Genomic DNA, 23,872 nt, shown 5'->3' with positions numbered 1-23,872 from the left:
GGTTGCCAGGGTAGGTCAAAATTGGTCTGATAAAGGGATGGGGGTTGTAATGTGAATAGTAACACACAACTGCAGAGTTTGAACCCTGTTCTAGCTCCAAAACACCCAGGCATCCACCACTTAAGAACATAAGAACAGCCATACTGAGTCAGACCAAAGGTCCATCTAACCCAGTATCCTGTCTTCTGACCGTGGCCAATGCCAGGTGCCCCAGAGGGAATGATCCATCCCCTGTTGCCCATTCCCAGCTTCTGGCAAACAGAGGCTAGGCCTAGGGACACCATCCCTGCCAATCCTGGCTAATAGCCATTGATGGACCTATCCTCCATGAATTTATCTAGTTCTTTTTTGAACCCTGTTATAGTCTTGACCTTCACAACATCTTCTGTCAAAGAGTTCCACAGGTTAACTGTGCTGTGTGTGAAGAAATACTTCTTTGTTTGTTTTAAATCTGTTGCCTATTAATTTCATTTAGTGACCCCCTAGTTCTAGTGTTATGAGGAGTAAATAACATTTCCTTATTTACTTTCTCCACACGAGTCATGATTTTATAGACCTCTATCATATCCCCCCTTAGATGTCTCTTTTCCAAACTAAAAAGGCCCAGTTTTATTAATCTCTCCTCATACGGAAGCTGTTCTGTACCTCTAATAATTTTTGTTGCCCTTTTCTTAATCTTTTCCAATTTCAGTTGAGCTAAAGGAAGATCTCTTTACCTGTCGCCTATAGAAATATCCTTACGTTCAATCTAATCTGAAACCAGCCAATAAAGGGCAACAAATATACAGTGCCCAATCTTGCAATCACATAAACCAATGGCAAAAAAAAGCCTCAGCTGATACCAGCAAAAGCAAGATTGAGCTGAAAATTATCCACAACAAAAATCATTAATAACTTTGGTTAATTACAACCTATTTTAATCAAATTTAGCAGCTGAACAAGTTCAAAAGGTGATTTAACAATACATACAATTTAAAGTGCCAAAAAACAACCCATTTCTGAGCTAGAAGGAGACGAGCATTAATTCAGTGATATTTAAAACAATGGAATGGTTTATGTGACTAATTGTTTTCAAAACGTGCAGAAACATTTTCCTTTGCCTTCAGAGTAAGGTTATGTTTACACGAGCACTTTTGTCCATCAGGAATGTGAAAAAAGCGCCCCCCAGAGTGACGTAGGTTTCAGTGACAAATGCAGCGGTGTGGACAGTGGTATGTTGGTGGGAGACGCTTTCCCACCGACACAGCTACCATGGCACAGAGTGGCTACGTGGGGGATGGTTACAGGGACGCAACTGTGCTGCTGTAAGATCTGTAGTGTAGACATAGCCTAAATGTGGCAATTTTCAAGCCAAATCAGATTTCCAAACAAAAGGAGCCTAGGATCACAACAAAGGGCACAGGAAAAATGACAAGATCATGGAAGAGAGGTGGATGGGGGGGAAGAAGCCCAGATGAAGCCCCTGCTGCTTGTGGGGAATGCAGTTTGTCAATGGCGAAGAGATCTGCCTATTGTTTGGCTGTTTTTCCTACATTGGAATAGATTTTTTTAATACAATGTTGGTACACCAGCGAGTTCTACAGTCATGAGTCCGGCACCAAGAGATTGGTTTAAAAATCATGACTTTAAAAACAGATAAACACAAGTTGCTTTTTTGTTTTGTGTCTTTTTTTTTTAATTTGCCTTTGGCTTCTGTACAGTGCGGGGTCACCTTCTCAGGCTTCTGGCTGCAAGCACAAGGGTTAGAAACTTCCTCTTTTTTAAGTGAGAGGAGAGTCTCATGGAACCACCTGACTCCAGGCGCTGGGGCTTGGAGAAAAACAGCAGGAGCCTGGCAGTATCACCCCAGGGCCCGGGGCGGGCAAGGCGTGCTGCGGGGGCACGATGGCTGGGTGGGGGGGCACAGGGAGGCAGGGCAGTGGGTACCCCCTCAGGGAGGGGCCAGCGCTACCCCTTTAAGGGGGGGAAGGGGCGGGCTCCAATTGTGGAGACAAAGCCGGGCGCGCGGCCTCTGCGTGGTACCCGGATGGATATGAGGGGGATGCGCTCCCATTGGCCGGCGAGGGAAGGAGGCGGGGCTAGTAACGGGGCCACAAAATGGAGACTTGCTTCCCTCCGTTTACATAACGTGACCTTTCACCCTACGCGCTCTGCAGCCTAAATTGTCCACTAAGTGGGCGGGGCTGGTGGAGTAGACAGGCGCGCCACATGGCCACTAGAATGTGCACGGCCCAGACTGCGACCAATCGGGCTGTGCCGTACGCGGGAAGGGCTGGCCTGGCGGTAATAGCAGGTTAGGGTGCGCGCGCAGCACTTCTGCCGGCCTCTCGCTCGGGAGGGGGGAGGGGAATCTCCCGCCATTTTTCAATCCTTCCGCCCGGGTCGCACCGCTGCCGGGGTCGCTGCGGGGAGCCGCCGGGGCAACTCCCCTTCCCGTCATGGCGCCACTGCTGGGCCGCAAGCCCTTCCCGCTGGTCAAGCCGCTGCCGCCAGGGGAGGCAGGCGAGAGGTTCATCGTCCCTCACACGCAGGAGGCCTTCCGCACCCGCGAGTATCCGCCCAGCCTGTGAGGCCTGAGGGAGGGGGCCGGTGCGGGAGAGGCGGTTCCGAGTGGGCAGGGGCCGTGCCGGCTCCGTACGGCTGCTGGCCCCGGTGCCGGCAGGGGGGTGACTGAGCGGCCGCTGCCCGGCTAGTGTGGGGCTGCTGGCGCTGTCCCGCGGCTGCGAGGGGCTCCCGGCTGGGCTGGGGCGGGCGGCAAAGCGGCGCAGGCGGGTCGAAAGTGCCCCGAGCGCCGGCCGCTGCCCCCCGTGGCTCGGCGCCCCTCCGGGGGCAGGGGGCGGCGCTCGCTCCTGCTGACCGGTGCCCGCGGGAGTTCCCGATGCGGGAGTGTCGGAGCCCCCCGGGCCCGCCGTGCTGTTGACAGCGCTCCGAGCCCCGGCGCTGTCAGTCCCCGCGGAGCCCCGGCGTCTCGCACAGCGGCCGGTCGCGAAACATCAGCAGGTGGTTGGGGGCTCGGGAGGTGGGGTCCTGCCTGGACCTGCCGGCCGGAATTGGCTGCGTCTCCGGTGATTGCGGTCCAGCTTCTGCCCTGGGCGGTGCTTCGCCCGCCAGTCCAGCCTCGCACCGAAAGTCGACTAGTCAGTTTCCGTTTTGTTTATAGTCCGTTTCTGTTACCCGATGCTGTGTGATGTGTGTGGCAGATGCTTTGCAGGAGGGTTTAACTCCTAGCTTACGCTGCTGTTGAGAAATCCCAAACGTTTCTGTTAGTTTGTCACGTCTTCAGAGTTCCACCAAAGTTGCTTTATAATTCTCTGTTTACTGGATTATTGAATGGTTTGTGGTACCGGGCAAGAAATAGGGCTTCAAGCTCCAAAAACTGATCAAGTAACTGAATTCTTAAGTTTATATCGTTAGCCTGCTAGTAAATGCAGATGGTCTGAGGAAAAGTTGCTTGCGTCTCAGGATATTCTTGTAAAATTCAGTGTGTGTGTTACGATTTTTAATTTTGTAAAATAAAGGGAATGGGGGGAGGGGAGAAAGAACCCAAGTCTGCTGCAGTTTCCACGGTATACATCTGATGAAGTGAGCTGTAGCTCACGAAAGCTCATGCTCAAATAAATTGGTTAGTCTCTAAGGTGCCACAAGGCCTCCTTTTCTTTTTGCGAATACAGACTAACACGGCTGTTCCTCTGAAACCCAAGTGTAAGGGTTAATTTGACAGGATAATATTTTAAGAATCTCTGACATACATGCTTAGTGCTTAAACACTTGAAATGGTAAATATGTTAGGAAAACTAGTCTTGCTGCAGCTTAGGCCCTAGAACATTGCATATTTTGTTTGTTTTGTAGCCTGCATTGTAGGAGCTTGTGACTATAACTCTTTTTACTCTAATAACTATTAGATTTAACCCATTTTAATTCTTCTTTGTTATTATTGGCCCTCCTTTGCATATAAGTGCAGGTCTACACTTAAAACACTGCAGCAGCACTTAAGTGAAGATACATTGAGGGGAGAGCTCCCATCAGCATAGTTAATGCATGTCTGTGAGAAGCAGTAATTATGTCAATGGAAGATGATCTCCCACTGACCTAGCATTGTCTACACCGAGAGTCAGATTGATATAACTACGTTGCTCAGGGGTGTAGATTTTCACAGCCCTGCGTGATGTAGACCTGGCCGAAGTGTTTGTAGGATCAGAGCCAGAGTAGAAAGTTAGTGGTTCCTGCTTGACAAATTTATACTCCAACTTAAGATGTGGCAAAATAGTTTGCGTAACAAGAGAATGAGGCGGACAACAAGAACACATAAGCTGGGACTGTATGCAGGTATAAATGTTTGAATGTCTTAGTATGAATATTAATGAGATAAATATCAGAAGGCCCAACTGGCCATCTATGTAGTAGTTGTCAATAGGCCTCAGTTTACTGTAGTCATTGGAGCAGAATTGGGAAGGGATTTAAAGGATTGATTTATTTAGCAAGTGTATTTCTTGCATACGTGGTGGTGTGGAAAACATAAGTCTTATGGGAAAAATTTAAGAAATAGACAACAGAAGTTGCTTGCCTGCAGTGGATTCTTTTCTGTGTATATATATTCTTATTCTCCATATGAAAGGTAGGTAATAAATTCATGGTATTATAGCATAATAATCAGTGTTCATCACTTCTTGGAGGGATGAAGAGGGAGAAGTGGGTGTTAGGCAAATCAAACAACAATCATAGGAGATGCACCAGTAATTCTGTGCAGAGGACTTAATGTCTACATAGATAGGTGTGTGTGTGGTGGGGTGTTTTTTTTTTTTTTAAATGAGCTGTAACTCTGCAGACTACTGCCCCTGGAGGCTGATCTCGCCTCTGTACAACAAGTGGGATGGAAATCACAAGGAGAACTTAGATTGTGGAGGAAAAGTATAAATGTCTATAATGTGTGAGAGATCTTGGCAGCGTGTGAGACAAAGGGTCTCCACAACTTGTAAAGGCTCTTACGTTAGAAAATGTTCTGTTATTTCACTATGAAGTGCAGCCAGGTAATGCCCATAGGAAGGATTATGTAGCCTTTGAGAAGGAAGTGTACGTCTGAGATTCAGACAGGTATTACTAATGCATTCAATACAATGAAATGGTGTTGGGGTGCCTTAACTCAATGTGAATGTTCATTTTAAATCATTTAAGTCTGAATAAACCTACAGTTCATGTGACTGACATCTTAGGTGTGGTGGGATATGACATTGAAAGGAGCTTAGAAGAGCAACAAGAATGGGGCTTGGAGGCTTCAATGAAGATTACAGTTTCAATATATAGCAGGGTGGATTGACTTTAATCATTGGTTTTAATCATGTTTTAAATCAGTAAGCAGTAAACCTTGAGTTAAACCATTTGATTTTAATTGTTATACATTTGTACTTATTTATTTTCCTAAAGAAAAGTTGCTTTTTATTAGTTGGTAACTATTAAAACATGTTAATTTGCAACTAAATATAGCATTTACATTAAATTTGGGCCTTTTTGCAAGGAGGATATACTAAATTGATACACATTTATTTAAGCAGTTCTATAACATAAGGTACATTTATTCAGATTCTTTATTCACCATTTTCTAAAAAAAATGTAAAAATTATGTATTTTACTAGATTAATTTTTTACTTGTGGTTTATATCAAACTCTTATTTGGTTGGGAATTCCAAAGCAATTAAAAATGCTGAAAAACAAAAAAACCACCCCCAACATTTAAAAGCCTTTTTACATTTTTTTAAATAAAACTACCTTAAATGTGCTGGAATACATAAGAAAAAAATTTCTGAAAACATGTTTTGCATTTGAAACTAACTGATTTATTAAGCAAAGAAAGTATTATCTGCAGTTAGTGAATTAAACTTACTGTTTTTTGTCAGCATGCCCTTCAGATTTTAGAACTAGTAGATCTCACTCTCTTACGCCTAGTTTTCATTCATGGTTTGGAAGTGTATATTTTCAGTTTACTGTTGGTTTTTAAGAACTAATCATTTAATTGAACTAGCAGTGACAAATATATTCTCTGCTCCTGCAGAACCAGCTACTGCTGTCAAAAGCTGGTTTAGCACTTCAACAAACTTTGGTTACAGTGCTTAGCCAGTGGCCTTCACCAGTTCAGTGGTTTGCTTCCAACAACTTAATGAAAGTCAAACTTACACTTCTTATTGTTTGTTTAATTTAAATTATTTTAATAGATTAGAACACATTTACATCCCAACACTAGTTGTCATAATTTCAAATTTAATTTTAAATAGGTTAAATTTTAAAAATAAACCTGTATTAAATTTAAATTAAAAAATCTGATTTAAATAAAATCATTTTAAATCATATTTTTATCCACCTTGATATGTATGTGTTGATTAACTAGTAAGGGGGTGTGAGGTATATGTCTGCAAATGGTTGAAGGGTGTAATTGCCAAGGAAAAAGAGGAATTGTTTAGTGTCGAGAGGTGAGGGGAGTGGCAGGGTGAAGAGTCTACTAAAGCTGCTTTCAAGGCAATCAGACTCTAAGACATTTAGGCCTTATCTTCCCAAGGAAAAAAGGTGTGTAAGGGCATGTCTTCACTAGCAACCTTAAAGCGTTGCCGCGGCAGCACTTTAATGTGACTGTGTAGTCGCGGCACCTCCACGAGGGGAAGTAGCTTCCAGGTCTGGGAGCAAGGACTATATTGCTGCTTTACAGCGCTGACACTTACAGTGCTCGGGGGGGGTGTTTTTTCACACCCCTGAGCGAGAAAGTTGCAGCCCTGTAAAGTGGCAGTGTAGACAAGGCCTTAGTTAAGAACAAAGGTGTCAGTTAAGAACACACTGTTTTCCCTAGCTAAGACAGCCTTCAACACTTTCCTCTGTTGTGTAGGTTCTTATACTGAATCCATCAACATGATGGAAAGTGGAATCTGGTGGCACCTTAAAGACTAACAGATTTATTTGGGCATAAGCTTTTGTGGGTAAAAACCCACTTCTTCATGTAAGAAGTGTTGTTTTTTTTACCCACAAAAGCTTATGCTCAAATAAATCTGTTAGTCTTTAAGGTGCCGCCGGACTCCTTGTTGTTTTTGTGGATACAGACTAACATTGCTACCTCTCTGATGATGGAAAGTGAAATTCTTTGGATTTTGTCTACGGGTTAACTGTAGGTCATACTTACTAAAATACGGAAATTAAGGCTCTCTACGGGAAAGTATGAAGGGTGGCAGACAGTGGTGAGCTCAACTTCCATCTGGGCAGGGACACAGGAAGTGTCTAGAGAGCAGAGTGGGTGGAGGGATGGGCTGGTCAGTGGAGCTTGAATACTTATTTGGGCTTAGTGCTTATTTGCAGCTGTGCATGGCTGCCCTCCACCAAATCCCCTTAAAGCCTTTTTAAAGGAAAAACACCCTGCAGAGTCTACTGCATGCTAGATGAAACCTTAAGCTTCTGGTCTGTGACTTGGAATGAGCCTTGTTAATTGTGTGGCTCTGGAGAGAGAGGTGGGATGAATCACTTGGCAAAGCCAGAAATACTCTTCTGCACAGGTTGGCTAATGAGTCTACCCAGAATCAGGTAACATTTACTTTACATCTGACTTGGCTTTATGCAGGATACACATGGGAATGGGAGCAGTCTGCGATATGTGTTTTCCTAATTCAGGAATCTGATATCCTGTCAAAAAGACAAACTTTGTCTTCTGTGTGGCTCAAGTGTCTCTTTTCCAGTGTGTAGTGTTGCTAGCTTGTGACTTCTTTAGAGATGTATTTCATTTACACTGATTGTGGTTTGGAAGACTGCAACTGGTATGCACTGTGCAAAATGCACAGTTTGAGACTCCACTTAATTGAGCTGAGAGTGAGGGAGGGAATGCTGAAATCAAAAGTGGCCTGCCCGTAAACAGTATAATTTGTTTGAAAGCAGTGTTGCTTTTCCCAAAATAGAGCTTGCTGCTCTCACTTATTTGTCTCCTTTTGTTTAGTAAGTGTTCTAAGGCAATGCGCTGGGTCTGAAAGAGTTCAAGATCTCCTACTTTGGAGTAGCACAGAAAATGGTAGAGGGAGAGGTTTCACAAAAGGGAAATGCTTTGCAGATGGGCAAAGCACAAACTTTCAGATTTTTGCATGTGGGTGTCCAGAAAGTTAAAATATGGTTGGAAAATAGTATTATTGGCAGCACCAAAACAGTATCGCATCATACTGAAGTGACTTAGTTATAGGAACTTTGTTACCCTTGTGGCAATTATTTTTAAAGCCAAGACATAAAGTAAAAGCATGTTTAATATTAAACACTGTAGTTACTACAAATGTGACAGTGTCATCATCTGACTAAGAATCAGTTTGTTGTAAGTACATTAGCCATGTTTATGGTAAGTGATTGCTTTCTCGGTGGTTAATGCAAATGGAAATAATTCATAGATGAATTCTCAAACTGTTGCCTGGTTGATACTACTTGTAGGGATATTAATGGCTTCCCAACAATGAATAAACTGCGTAGTTGCTTTAATCAGTCTTGTAGGCGTTAAATTGGGTTTTTGTTTTTTTTTTTAGATTAAGCATTCTTTAAAAAGTTTTTGTTTTAGCACAATTTAATCTTCCACTTTTTAACACCTGAATGCTCTTTAGTGTTTTACCTAAATGTGAGATATTGTCTATTGCCAAAGTGCTACTCATCTGTTAAATTGAAATTGCATGTTATCCATAGCTATTTTTGCAAGTCGATCAGTAGCTGATGTCTGGAATTTTTTTTTATTAATACATCCTCAAGGCCTATGGAAATTGCAACTACCAACTCAGTGCTGTTGGTGGAGAAACTAGTTGGTTATAACACAGTGACACAGTCCTGAATCTGACCTGTCAGGTGGCTTGGAATTAGAGAGATTGGATCTCTTTCCAATTTAAATGGAAAGAACTAAATAGAAATTATACACCTGAATGGTTTACCATATCGTAATCTCTGTACTAGCATCATCCTGTTTTTCTGGGTTCAGCCCCTGAATCACAAAATGCTATCTAGACTATATGCTTCCTGGCACTGTTTTGTAAGAACTGGGAGACACAAAAAGCAGGGTAGCCTTTGTGAACATGAAGCTGGAATACTAGTTAAAGAATGTGGCCAGAGGTCAGTGTTGATGGGCGCTAACCAGCTGTAGTTGGAGTTGAGTTGCATTTGGGCAACAGAGCTGGACTGGAATGGGGAGGCACCCTCTGGATTGTAGACTAGTGAGTTTTTATACCTGCTGGCTTTAAAATTATACTCTAAAAGCATAGAATTTTTATACACTGGGATTATGCTGCTTTGTCCATGAACGCAAGGACAAAATGTGTACAGAAAACCTGGAGGTGTGGGAAATAGTGTTAGAAATTTGTTAGTCCCAGCTAAGACAAGGCATTTACTTGCTCTCTTTCAGACTGCCCACAGAAAGAGCTGAGTCTGTCTTTAGGGACAGAGAGAACAAAGGCCCAGCATGTTGTGTGGCAGCAAAGCAGACCCTTAACTGTCTTCTCCAGCCACAGATGCAGCACGCAGTCTACCAATTTGGAAACATTTAATCACTTTTAGACATCAAAGATGTATGTTCTGTTAACATTTGTTAAACATTATGTTAAATATTTAACAAATAAGGGCACCCTCTCCCACTCTTTCCTCTGGCAATTATGTGTGCTAGTGTAACTGAACACTCGGTGTTCAAATATTGTCTGTATTTGGTGGGGGTGTGGGGGATGACTCCCAAAAGACGGTTGGGACAACTGCTGCTTGCATGTTTGGGATTCTGTCTACATGGAGAGCTGAGATTGTCCGTGCTTCTCAAGAGAAATGGATTTAGGCACTTTTTGTTCTTGCTAGAAAGTTGTAGGTAGGGATTTAGTTCAGTGGCTGCAGTTTCTCAGTTTATTGCTGAAATGGTTGGTAGTGGCTGTATATACAAGTAGCAATCTTAGTTTCACAATTAGCTCTCTCTGCCTAGCATCTCTAGAGAGCTGGTTGAAATAACATCTTAGCCAACCTGTGTACTTGATGCAGTATCAAGAAAAAACTTCTATCAGGGTTCACTGCAAAAAATAATTTGTAAAGGATATTTCCTATAAGTGAAGGCAAAGATCAATTTCTGGAATTTGAAAAAAGAAAAGGAGTACTTGTGGCACCTTAGAGACTAACCAATTTATTTGAGCATAAGCTTTCGTGAGCTATAGCTCACTTCATCGGATTTGAAAGTTAGTGATTCCATCTAGCATACTAAACAGGTATTTAAAATGGAAACAGGGCACAGTGAACGCTTCTGTACACTTAATATTGGTGCAAAGATTGGGAATTCCAGAAGCTTTTTTTTTAAACACCATTTTATCATCAAAGCACACTTCTGGGGGAGGGGAATTTTTAATGCTTTGGCTAGTGGCAACCTTCTCTAAAGATGAGCTATTCCCAGTTTAGTCTCTTGCATGACATTGGTTGCTGTGGATACAAATACAATAGCTACTTGCCACATGCATCATATCATTTGTGGCTCAGTTTTCTCCATCTGGAATAGTGAAGGGGGACCCACAAACACTGAGATTAATAGTTGTATGTCTTTCCTTCTTAACCAGACTCTGTGGAAAAGTGTAATGCTAGTATCAGTAGCCCAAAGCTTAGTTTAACGGGGAGACACTAATTGTAGGCACCATAATATCCTAGAAGTAATTTCCAAAACTAAATAGCACTGCCTTCCACAGGAGCATAAGAGTGAGACATCCTTCACAGGAAGGGTTGTAAACTACTCAGTTAGCCAAACTGGATTTATTCCTCTGTCACTGCATTGATACATAGTTATTGTAAGTGTGCTTTACCTTCCATGCTTGGTGTTCTATTGCAACTCTGTTTCCAAGGTAAAGACACTTTTCCTTGCCTCTCCTCTACTTTTTGCCCCCTTAATTCCCAGTGTTTAATGACCAAAAAAACGGCAGCTTGAGGCTGGTGTTGATATATGAAAAAGCTAATATTAACATTCAGCTGAATGGAAAGGAACCAATTCTACTAACTTAACAAGTTGCTTGTTTTGGGAATTCAAGGAGACTTGCCGTGCAGTAATTTAAAATCTCTAATAAACTGTCTTTAATTCTGGAATTTACGAGTACAGGATGGAGTTAGAACCTCGTCAAGATTAATTTTCTTTTAATCACATTGTTGCGCATTAGTACAGGTGCTTTTTATACTATTTTTCAAACACAAGCTCTCCAATTTAACTTTAAAATTTAGAATAGTGTGTACATACAGAAGCTAAGATTTGGCTCTGCAGAACTGCAGCATAATATTGTCTCCTAGCCTAGTCAAATGGAAAGGGCTACATAGTACTTTGGTTTTGCTGTCTGCTCCCTGAATCCTGTTTTCCTGAGCTGATGCTCCTACAGAGAATATGAAGCACGGCTAGAGAGATACAACGAACGAATATGGACGTGCAAAAGCACAGGAAGCAGCCAGCTGACGCACAAAGAAGCTTGGGAGGAGGAGCAGGAAGTTGCCGAGCTGTAAGTAACAGAGCAGAAGTTGGTATGCATCCATCTTTAGAATTTGGGGGCAGGAGAGCTGCCTTTAGAATGATAGGTGGCTGCTAGTTACACAGCAAGGAGTTTTTTTTAAGGTTATGACTAGTTCCTTAGGACTTTGTAAGATGAAAGAAATTTGGCTCCAAATTTGACATACTCACTAATGCAGCTTAATCTGTAATGATACTTGTACAGGACTCTACCTCTTGATGTTCTTTTCACAAAATAACTTGGAGTACAACATTTGGCGTATATCTCAAAACTACCTACACAAAGAGGGAATTTTTTGTAATTTCTCCTGTTCCACTCATTGTTGAAGGAGGGGAAAAAACAAAAGCACCTAGGTATTGTGACTTTTATTGATTTCCACATAATGATGGTGTGCATACCAGCTAACTTTGCAGCAATTATTTTTCCCCCCAGATCTGTGCAGGTATCAACCAGTGAACTGGTGCCATTCAATTCAGTGGTATTTTGGAATAAGGTATAGGTGATCTGCTCCACTTGAAACAAACTGCAAAAAAGCAAAATTGCAAGGGTAGTTCTGCCAAGCTCTCTCTCTGTTTCCCTACCAGTTGGCCTACTCCCTTTTGTCAGTCTCACAGAGTGGCCAGACCTTTGGTTTATATCCAACATAAAACTCGCCATGATGAAGGAACCTTTCAAAAGGCAAGTCCTTGATTGAACTGTTTAGGTACCTTATTCCTTAGTTGCTGTACCCAATGAAAGTCAGGGAGCTGAACACCTAACAAAGGGCATATCTTTCTCAATTTTACATACTGGCAACTTTGGCTTTGTCTCTTTCATTCTATAAAGATGACCTGATCCCACCTATTTAGTGTGTGTGTTTGTAGATTAAATCTGTTTTAGATATTGCTTCTACTGTGTTTACTGGAGAGAGAATTCATCATTTTGATTGGAATAAGATTGGAATAAGAATTCATCATTTTGATTGGTAGTCCGTGACCTAGAGAGGAATTGCTGGCAACATTTTTCTTGTGCGATTAAATTACACCCTTTAAAAATCTACTCCCCAACTGTCCAAGGTGCCAGGAGCCTTAGACAGAGATATTGTTGTCTTTGATCTCTCCCCAGCTAATATTCTTCAGTATGAGGGAAATGTATGTTGCCGGTTCTGTAATTGCATAAACTTAAAGTAGCTGAGTCAGTGGATCACTTGCCTAGTTTTGCTGTCTTAATCTGATGCGGTGATACAGGATTAGCTAACTGCTCCTGTTTTTCTGAAAGTTTTCAGTTACATAAATGAGAGAATGTCTCAATTCAGGTTAGATACAGATTTTATATTCTTAAACCAAATAGACATTCAGTAAAATGTCTCTTAGAGACCAGTCTCCATGTTGAATGAGAATTACAATAAAAATTTCATGCAGCTGCATATTTAACATTTAAAACATTGATCTGAATGTACAAGTTTAGTCAGCCTTTGTCATGAGGAATCCACTGGTGAGTAATCTTAGAATAACTACAAATGAGAACTCAGTCAGCAAGAGCTATCTTAAATCTAAGAAACAAGAAAACTTTTGATAGGGTGAAGTGGAGTTTTTCTATCACTAAACAAACTTGAATTTGGTGCTGTCATTCATTTTTTTTTTTTAAAAGGGAATGTATGGCGAGAATTCAAACTGACAAATTGCTCTCATTTAGAAATTGACCAGGCAAGATTTCCCCCATCCTTCTAATTCAGTGGTTCTCAGACTTTTTTTGTACTGGCGATCCCTTTTACACAGCAAGCCTGTGAATGCCCCCCCCCCCCCCCACGACATTAAAAACACATTTTTTTTATATATTTAACACTTTTTAAAACTGGTATTTTGTTTGTTAATATCACTTTTCACAGCAGACTTGCTGGCTAGCTGGGTGGCACCTACTCGTGACCCCCACATAATAACCTTGTGACCCCCTGAGAGGTTGTGACCCCCCCAGTTTGAGAACCTCTGTTTTAGTTAATCATCCTTCATGCAACTAATTCAAAATCATCCAACAATATTAGATACATCAGTTAGTGGAACACACATTTGCACAGACTGAAATATTGCACAATTTATTTAAGTCCTACTTACTACATTATAAGAAATATAAAATATTTGAACAGTATAAACTTAATATGGGAGAAAATGTGAAACTTCAGTTGGGATTGCAATACTCCTAAAGGGAAAACGTGTCTTAAAATTAAAAGTTGAAAAGTAGGCCTGTCAATTAATCTCAATTAACTCATGCAATTAACTCAAAAAAATTAATCGCACTGTTAAACAATAGAATACCAATTGAAATTTATTAACCCTTTTTGGATGTTTTTCTACATTTTTCAAATATATTGATTTCAATTACAACACAGAATACAAAGTGTACAGTGCTCAGTTTATATTATTTTTTATTACAAGTACTTGTACTGTAAAAATGATAAAACAAAAGAAACAGTATTTTTCAATTAACCTCATACAAGTACTGTAGTGCAATCTCTCTAGCCTGAAAGTGTAACTTACAAATGCAGATTTTTTTTGTTACATAACTGGTCTCAGAAACAAAACAATGTAAAACTTTAGAGCCTACAAGTCCACTCAGTCCTATTTCTTGTTCAAATTGCTAAGACAAACAAGTTTGTTTACATTTACAGGAGATGCTGCTGCCTGCTTCTTATTTACAGCGTCATCTGAAAGTGAGAACAGGCATTCACGTGGCACTTTTGTAGCCAGCGTTGCAAGGTATTTACGTGCCAGATATGCTAAACATTGGTATGGCCCTTCATGCTTCGGCCACCATTCCAGAGGATGTGCTTCCATGCTGATGATGCTCATTAAAAAATGAGTTGTTAAAATTTGTGACTGAACTCTTTGGAGGAGAACTCTGTGCCTTCGGCTCTGTTTTACCCACATTCTGCCATATAGTTCATGTTCCATCAGTCTCGGATGATGACCCAGCACATGTTTGTTTTAAGAACACTTTCACAGCAGATTTGACAAAATACAAAGATACCAATGTGAGATTTCTAAAAATAGCTACCGCACTCGACCCAAGGTTTAAGAATCAGAAGTGCCTTCCAAAATCTGAGAGGGACAAGGTAGGGAGCATGTTTTCCAAAGTCTTAAAAGAGCAACATTCAGATGTGGAAACTATAGAACCCGAACCACCAAAAGAGAAAATCAACCTGCTGGTGGCATCTGATCAGATGATGAAAATGAATACGCATCGGTCTGCTTCGATTTGGATCGTTATCGAGCAGAACACATCAGCATGAACGCATATCCTATGGAATGGTGGTTGACGATGAAGGGACACATGATTCTTTAGTGCATCTGGCATATAAATATCTTGCAACACCAGCTACAACAGTGCCATGCGAATGTCTGTTCTCACTTTTAGGTGACGTAAACAAGAAGTGGGCAGCATTATCTCCTGTAAATTATAACCAAACTTGTTTGAGCGATTGGCTGGACAAGAAGTAGGACTGAGTGGACTTTGTTTTATTTTTCAGTGCAGTTATTTTTTGTACGTAATTCTACATTTGTAAGTTCAACTTTCTTGATAGAGATTGCACTACAGTACTTGTATGAGGTGATCTGAAAAATACTATTTGGTTTTTACAGTGCAAATATTTGTAATCAAAAATAAAGCAAGCACTATATACTTTGTATTCTGTGTTGTAATTGAAATCAATATATTTGAAAATGTAGAAAACCTCCAAAAATATTTAAATAAATGGTATTCCATTACTGTTTGTTAATGCGATGAATTTTTTAATCGTTTGACAGCCCTAATGAAAAGATAGTGTTCATATGTCTCATAACTGAGTTACATAAACTAAATTATACACCTCTCCTGGACGGAATACAAAATAACCTGAAGAAAGATTGGTTCCTCTAGGCACTACTGCAGTAGAAATGTTTAAGAATAAAAATATGAAACTATTTTTTTGGATAGGAATAATATTAAAAAAACTCTACTACCATGTTTTTGGGTCAGTAACACATGTTTGGTGTGCAGGCAACACTTCATAGGGAGATGGCAATCTCCATCAAGATAAGCACTGCCAGCATGGCCCTGTTGCACAGATGTGCTTTGTATTTCTTGTGGGTATGGAAGGGAATTTATATTGGTGACCGTATAAACATTTTTTTTTCTTGTGCTAAATCCCACTCTGACCACTTGCATTATTATATATTCTAACGTGGTGTCACCTTGAAGTGTTTAATTCACTGTCAAAATGCTCTCAGTGGCATGAACTGGCAGATCATATTGCATTTCGTATTTTGTTCGCTGGATGATGTAAACTTTTCATATCCTTGTTCAGTTTGAAGGAAGAATTTCCCAGCTGGTATGAGAAACTGGTACTGGAAATGGTCCACCACAATACTATCTCCTTGGAGAAGCTTGTAGATGCAGCCTGGCTAGAGATCATGACCAAATATGCAGTGGACGAGGAGTGTGACTTTGAGGTGAGGCTCTAGTTTCAAATACTTGCCATGCTTCTGCTTAATTCTGCTATCCTTAGGAGAGAGGTAAGAGGAAGCCATAAACATTTTTCTCCCTCCAATCTTAATGACTCTCTAAATTTGGTGCAGAATGGTAGGAATCTCACCTCTTTGTGGAATTCCCTTGATAATGCCTATTTCCAAAGCAATAGTATGGAAACCAGTTTCTTAAGCAGAGGCTAACGTGGTGTTTTCAGAAGATAGGAGTGGCTTGGGCAACAGAAACTTATGTCATGCCTAACAGAAGAAGAGGTCCACATCTAACTGCTCCTTCTGCTACAGACACTCTGCTATTCCTCTTGGGAACATGCTGTGTAACTGACACAACTTGCAGTAGTTCAGGGATGGGCAAACTTTTTGGCCCAAGGACCACATCTGGGTATGGAAATTGTATGGTGGGCCATGAATGCTCACAAAATTGGGGGTTGGGGTGTGGGAGGGGGTGAGGGCTCCAGCAGTGGGTGCAGGCTCTGGGGTGGGGCTGTGTATGAGGGGTTGGGGGTGCAGGAGGGTGCTCTGGGCTGGGACCAAGGGGTTTGGAGGTTGGGAGAAGGATCAGGGCTGGGGCAGGGGCGCAGGCTCCGGGCAGCGCTTATCTCAAGCAGCTCCCAGGAGCAGCGGCATGTCCCATCCCAGCCCCCTGGCTGCCCCTATACTTAGAAGCCGGAGAGGGGATATGCTGCTGCTTCTGGGCATGCTCCCTGGCTGGAGCACTGAAGCAAGGCAAGCTTGAGGGCCGGATTAAAAAGTCTGAAGGGCTGTAGTTTGCCCATCCCTGCACTAGCTTCATTCTCCTTCTTCTTGGAAAGGTCTACAGCAGTGGCAGAAGCTCAGGTGTGATTAGAGGAAGCCTTCCCCGCCTCCAATTAAAAAAATTGTGGGTTGGGGGGACTGAGTGGAAAGTCAGGTTTGTCAAAAAGGAAGGGGAAGATGCAGTCCTGATCCTGTGACTGTATATATTTTGGACTGAGTTGTGTCCTCTGTTTCCTGAGCTGGGACCATTGAGTTGGCGCACACAACCCCTTGCAACACATCTGGAAGACTGAGGAAGTAGCAATGGTGGACTTAGGAAAAACCGCACACAAGCTTTTCTGTTCATTGGAGTAATAAGCAGGACTTCTGAATAGGGCAGGTAATAGGGAGATCTTGTAAGTCTGACAGAGGAAACTATAGGAGTGTCACACTGAGGTCAAAGATTAAAAAGTGTGTATTTGTCTCATTTTGTTTCTCCTTCCTTCCTTCCCTTCAAGTGTTTAAAAAGCTGATCAGCTAGTATTACCTGCCTAGTTACTGTTTTTTTGATGCATTTTTCTGCTCAGGTTGGAAAAGAGAAAATGCTGCCGGTAAAAATTGTGAAAGTACATCCATTGGAGAAGGTGGATGAGGAGGCTGCTGAGAAGAAATCGGACGGAACATGTGATTCCCCATCCAGTGACAAAGAGAACTCCAGTCAGGTAGCCCAGGACAACCAGAAAGAGTCAGTCCTGAAGGAGGATGACAGCAGAAGAGAGATTATGAGTGAGTAACAAGACAGCCTACTTTTAAGGGGTTGTGGTTTCGGGGCAAAGGGGAAGCACAAACCCAAATGCCCTCAGGCCTGGGTTATGAAATACTGTACATGCTCTCTGAAGAGCACTGTGTCGATCTTCTCACTCAATGTAACCAGATACATCACTAGCTGTCACAGTTTTGGTGTAGTTGTAATGGAATTAAAAAGCACTGAGTCACAGAAATCAACATGTGTTTAGATTTGCCTTTGTCCAGTATAGTCATAGGAACCTTTCTTTAGTAGTCCTGTTAATTACAGCATGTGTGCAGTTTCTTTAGGACCTTTATTGAAGCTAAGAAAAATTGGGCATGTTTGTCACTGGTGGAGCTGCTCTAGTGGTGGTGATGATAGAAGCTGTAGTATAGCCAGGGCTTGTGTCTTCGTCAGTATGTTTAACTTCACTCAGCGTAAGGTTAGATCAGATACGGGTAGATACAACTGAGCCATGACTATGCTGTAGCTTCCAAAATTGCTGCCGCTGGTTGACAATTGTCAGTCTAGAGGCAGCGTTATTTATTAATCCCAGGCACATGGAGGCATACTCATCGCACTTGAATGACATACACCAAGAATGTCGACTATCCAATGTCCTGTGCACACTGCAGCTGAAATAGTGTCACTGAAACAAAGGCTAAGCTTCGCTCAGTTGATGCTGTGGACAGGACCTAGATGTTGCTGTCACTTTGTTGGTGTTTAGAGGGAATCATTGAGAGACTTTTCCACTCTGTTGTGGGAACGCTTCAAGACTCTTCCTGTATTTCAACCCCTTGCTGGTACCAGACACTTCTCTTCTCCACTCGGTCATGAAGATGCATCTCATACTCTGGGTTTCCTGCTGGAGCATAACTGTTTGCACTGGTACTTGCCACATTGCTGTATTTAGGGTCACTTTCTTCATAGTGACCAGCAGACAGCAAAATGCAGCTAAAACCGAGCATTGTCAACAAAAACATTGAATCAGCAGAACTAGGGAATGGCTTGCACTTCTGAAAGGTCAGTAGTATTTAACAAGGAAGAAAATACCCTCTGAGAACAACTGGGGTGATGCATGCTTCGTGATGGGGCTGGGAGTTAGGCACTAGCTAACATCTAAGTGTGGTAGAATTGCTGAGTTAGATTTAAATTTCTGTCAACCACATCTTGAATTTAGAAGGCGTAGCTTGACACATGAGGTCCAAAAGAATGGCTGATATGAGCAGGAGGCAAATCAAAAGCAAGGAAAATTACAGCTGAGCTTTATGCTCTAGAGCTAATTTTTGTTGTGATTTCCCATCCCCGCTTTCCTTCACAGCCCGAACATAAAATCGACCGACTCTTGACTCTAAAAGTTGTGGCTCTCTACTTTGAGTTAGTATTTAGTGTTTTCTCACCTCCTCAATAGGCCTTAGGAGCCATTTCTTTCTTTCTTTCAGGCTTAGAGCTGATTGGAAAACCAAAATCAACTTTTTGGAAAAATCTGGAGGTTACTATTTTAAGGTTGGACATAAAACAATTTGTTTAAAAATTGTTTTTCTTCCTCTTTCTCTCCCTCCACCCCTTTTTCCCATTGAACACAACAAAATGAATGTCCAAGGCTTTTTCCATGTTTTTATTTTTGTCTTTTGCTCTTTTATAACTCTTGAAAACTTCCTCAAGTTTGGAAAAGTTAGTGTCAAAAGGAAAAAATGGAACTTAACACTACCCTCTGTAACTCTTAAGAACTTGAACTTTTTTTGCAAAAGTTTGTGGTTAAGAAAAGGCCACTTGAATGAAAAATTTCAGCCATCTCTGACCAGGCTAAATATCAAAGCTTATGTTTAAAGACACTTTACTAATTCTGGTAAGGTGCTTGTTATTTAAACATATGTAACACCTGAGGGGGATGAGCATAGTCCCCATTTTACACATGAGGAAACTAGTAGTACAGGTGAAGTGGCTTATGTACAGTGACACAGCAAATAACTGGCAGAACTGTAACTGGAACCAGATTTCCCAACTTCCAGTCCTTAGCTTCTATGGATTCTCACTCACTGCAGATAAGGAGCTTTTGTCACTACTGCTGTTTATATTCACACTAGCTCCCTGAGATCTAGTGCAGGTATGTGCCCATAGGCAGGGGAATCACACCCCTAGCTCATAATACAGACATAGCCAATCAATTTATTAAACAAATTGCTGCATTAGTAATGCTTGGAATGGGCCTAAAGCGCAGTAATTTGGTTACTGAGGAAGGAAGAAATAGCAATCCTTGTCATTGGGCAGTAATTGACAAGAAATTGTGGAATATATTTGGTTTATTCATAGTATCATTAAACAAAATATTACAGGAGCACAGAAACCCCAAATCAGTTAACTTCTGTATGGGGCTGTTCGAGGAACACAGCCTAGCCCTCTGGGCTTCAATGTGGCTTTGTGGTTGTGTCAGAAGAGTTAAGACTCCTGAGTTTTATTGTGGTTCTGCCACTGATTCTGACTTTGGTAAAGTGACGGGTCTAATCTCTGTTTAAAGTTACCCCCTTGTAAAATAAGGATGATGCACACTGTAAATAGGAAATTTAACATTGTAAAGTGCTTTCAAATTATCAAAAGTGTTGAGTATATAATTCCATACAAAATAATCTCTTAATAGAAACGGTAAGAGTACACCTTTAAATTCCCAATATTAAGCAACTTTAATTCTGCTCTCTTGTGTGAATGCACAATATTCTTTTAATTACATGGCTGATGCATTGTATGAGAAATAGTAACAATGCAATTTTTTTACAATTTTAGATACCCATGTGTATGTTATAATACTTAGCAGAGTTCCAGAGTCCTTGAAAATAAATATGAAATGCTTACTGTACTTATACAACACACTATAGATGTAGTAATGAAAATGTCTGGTATATATGCCAACTTCAGTTAATGGCATATACACAAGGGGGCAGAGTAAACCTTAGCACTTTCTTGGCACTCTTCATGCTTTTTTTCGTAAAAGGAATACATAAAGTAGCTTCAGCTCTTGGGTTTGAAGCCCTGCTGCCTTGCAGAGGTTCATGTATAGTGCATGTTGATTCTATAACCTGGATATATCTAATCTGCAGTAGGCATCCCCTGTCTTACAGACACTAGGACGGGGTGGGCAAACGTTTGGGTATGGAAATTGTATGGCGGGCTATGAATGCTCATGAAATTGGTAGCTGGGGTGTGGGCTCTGGGGTGGGGCCAAAAATGAGGAGTTGAGGGTGCAGGATGGGGCTTTGGGCTGGTGCAGGGGAAGAGGGGTGAGGGCTGGGGGTGCAGGCTATGGGGTGGGGCTTGGGATGAGGTATTGGGGGTTCAGGAGGTTTCTCCAGGCTGAGACAGAGGGGTTTGGAGGGCAGGAGGGGAATCAGGGCTGGGGCAGGGGGTTGGGGCATGGGAGGGGGGCAGGCTCCAGCAACACTTACCTCAAGCAGCTCCCAGAAGCAGTGGCATGTCTCCCTTCTGGCTCCTCCTGGTCAATGGGAGCTGCGGGGGCAGTGTGCTGAACCCCCTGGCTGCCCCTACATGTAGGAGCCAGAGGGGGGACATGCTGCTGCTTCCAGCAGCCGTGCAGAGCGGGGCAAGCCCCTGACCTCGCTGCCCGGCTGGAGTGCCACAGTGGGGCAAGCCGCGGATCCCGCTCCCTGGTGGGAGCTCGACAGCTGAATTAAAATGTCTGGAGGACAGGATGTGGCCCCTGAGCCATAGTTTGCCCACCCCTGGACTAGAACTTGGGAAGAAACCCCTCCTTTTATATATCATATGAGTAGTGCAGCTGGAAAGGGTTCCTAAGGTGCACAAACATTCCTGCATGCCTTTGGAGGTCCACCAGCATGGAATGGGAATAAGTGGGCTGGCCAGTTTAAATAGTCAGATTAGGAGACTTCAGGAATCTGGGAAGCCATAAATTTAAATCCACTAATGTTGGAAAAACTAATTTCATTAGCATTTAAGCTGTTTTATGATTTCTGTGTCCATGTGCACAAGTCCGTGGGGTACTCTTTGCAAGTTTAGTGAAAAAAAGTACTGTATAGTCATAATGCAGTTAAATCAAAAGCAACTTTCTCTGGAGCAAGGCTGAGTATTGCTCCTCAAAGGCTATTTCAAATTGCTTAAAATGAGTGAAACTTCTTAGAAAGTGAGCCAAAAAATCTGAACAGAGGCGAAGTATTAACCTTCCACTTGAAAAGTATTTTCCTAAGACTCACTCTGAGCCACTGGAAACAGTTATATAACCTGAACTGTAGCAGTCACAAAACATTTTTGGAATATCCAAAATATTTAGTAAACAAAAGGAGACCGCTTCATTTGGATGATTTAGGATGTTAACACTGTTTGGTTAATCCAGGTCTTGCTGGAGAATAACTTGTACCTGTAGAAGACTTTTAAAATCAGATTGTAAATTTCTAAAAATGTGGTCGCATTTTTAACTCTAACCTTTATTATATGTAGTCGATGTATGCACAGCCAAAAATGTGTCTTAGCATTCGGACACTGTTCTGCTCATTCAGTTCTTTGCTTTCTTTTTCTAAGACCCAGATCCTCCAAGCTATTTAGGCTCCTAACTTCCACTGAAATCAATGGGAGTTAGCTGCCTGAATAACTATTGAGGATCTGGGATGAAATGTTTTGCACACAACTTTCATTGTGCTCTTGAGCAGTAAAAACATAATATGGTAATGTCCCTTCTATGACTATAGTCAGTAATAGACTGTTAATGTTAACAAATATTTGTAGAACAAATGCATAAGACCAACTTATGACTTATGCATCCAGAGCAGCCAAGAGTGCCTCTCTTCTTATCTGATCTTGACAAGAAGAGTGTAGCCTCTTCTTTCAGGCCTCTGCTACTGTGTTTTGGGCCTTTCACTTCAAGACCAAGCTAGTGTAGTGTGCTATGCATGGGGGCACCGCCTTTTAGACTCTGGAAACTAAAGCTAGTGCAGAATGTGGTTGCCCATTTATTAAATGGTACTTCATGCAGAGAACACATTATACCTATGCTCTGTAATCTAATCAACAATGCCTCCTTATTAATTCTGGAAGGAGTTTAAAGTGTTGGCTGTTTAACTTGTAAAGCCTTAATGCTTTAAGAACTGGCTGTTGGAGACTGATTCTCTCACCGTGCAATAGTGCTGTAGGTAGAATCAGCTGAAATATTTGAGCTTATGGTCCCCTGGTTTAAAAAGGAGAGATTTTCCCTCTTGTATAATGTTAGGGGGCTTATTCCTTCACCCACTCACTTCCCTGGTCCTTCTTGCATGAACAGAGAGCAACAATACCCGAAGTCCAAAGGTGCAAACAATTCAATGTTTATTGGGGTGAAGTTCCAGCAAGCATGATTCTAGTTTCCTTCCTTAGTGTCCCCCTTCCCAGCTCTGACACCATAGAGCCTTACACCTGTGTCCCTGTTCCCATTTCCCCCTTTAGCCAAACATGATTCCAATTTCCCCAACCCATTCCCTTTTCCCATTCCCCCTCCACACCCACCCACTTCCTGATTGACTGCAGACTATAGAGTAAAACTTGAGTTCTGCTTAGCTATACCTTAACCAATCATTTTCCTGAAATTTAACTAACCAATCCTAACATATTGTAACATGATTATGTAACCGATTATATCCCACCACCTTAATTAGTTTACACCCAGCAAAATTAATTATACAGTAGACAGAAACAATCACAGAACCAGACAGAGATTGTACAGACAAACAATAGCAAAATGGGAACTATAATGACAAAACAATACAGAAGTGAGGATTTCACATCCCAGCTATTGATAAGTGAGTTCTTGCCAGACAGGATGCTATCAAACTAAGTTTCCTTTTACATCTTCTAGGCACTTCCCTTTCTCTGGAGGTGACAGGCATTATCAGGACAGGAGTGTATTTCTAACAGCCCAATAGCACCTTATTTCAATGGGACTAGTTTGGAATGTGAGGATGTGACCGGTCACTTCCCAGCTTATGGCTGCCTCTGTTGCTTAGCCAAAGGCCTTAACCTAAGAACAGGGCTTCAGACTGTCACAGTAAGAGAAGGACCTTACACTGGCAGACAGTGATTTTGATTCTTTCTTTTATACCTCTAACTAGCCAAGTGATAAGAATACACCTAAATTCTTAAAGTACAGGCCTTTGCAGACAGGCCTGAATATATATCCTAACACATAATATTTTTCTGTGAGGGTTTGATGCTTCCCAGGGTTGTGAGGCACCTTGCTACCGCTGGCCCTTAGCATGAGAGAGAGTCTTATCTATACCTGCCAGGGGTCAGGTCCCTGATAACGCTGGCCACAGGCAACACAAGTATTACCTTCTCTGGCTCTGCTGTCCCTCCGCAGGCAAGCA

General features: G+C 41.9%; 1 protein-coding gene across 2 annotated transcripts in view; it reads left to right on the top strand.

Annotated features, from left to right (window-relative positions):
* Positions 1-2,274: 2,274 nt before the first annotated feature.
* Positions 2,275-23,872, top strand: part of BAZ1B (bromodomain adjacent to zinc finger domain 1B) — an 82,515-nt gene continuing 60,917 nt past the window's right edge. The window contains exons 1-4 of one of the 2 annotated variants that reach the window (XM_048823663.2): positions 2,275-2,551; positions 11,367-11,483; positions 15,811-15,955; positions 17,311-17,509. In XM_048823663.2, coding sequence (XP_048679620.2) covers positions 2,439-2,551; positions 11,367-11,483; positions 15,811-15,955; positions 17,311-17,509 — 574 coding nt within the window. In that variant the 5' untranslated portion in view covers positions 2,275-2,438. The remainder of the gene's footprint in view (positions 2,552-11,366; positions 11,484-15,810; positions 15,956-17,310; positions 17,510-23,872) is intronic. The other variant, XM_048823662.2, reaches the window with a different exon arrangement.

This window comes from Caretta caretta, chromosome 17, assembly GCF_965140235.1.
Source record: "Caretta caretta isolate rCarCar2 chromosome 17, rCarCar1.hap1, whole genome shotgun sequence".
Taxonomy (NCBI): Eukaryota; Metazoa; Chordata; order Testudines; family Cheloniidae; genus Caretta; species Caretta caretta.
Note: the sequence above shows the minus strand (reverse complement) of the source record. Positions and strands in the feature narration are given on the sequence as shown.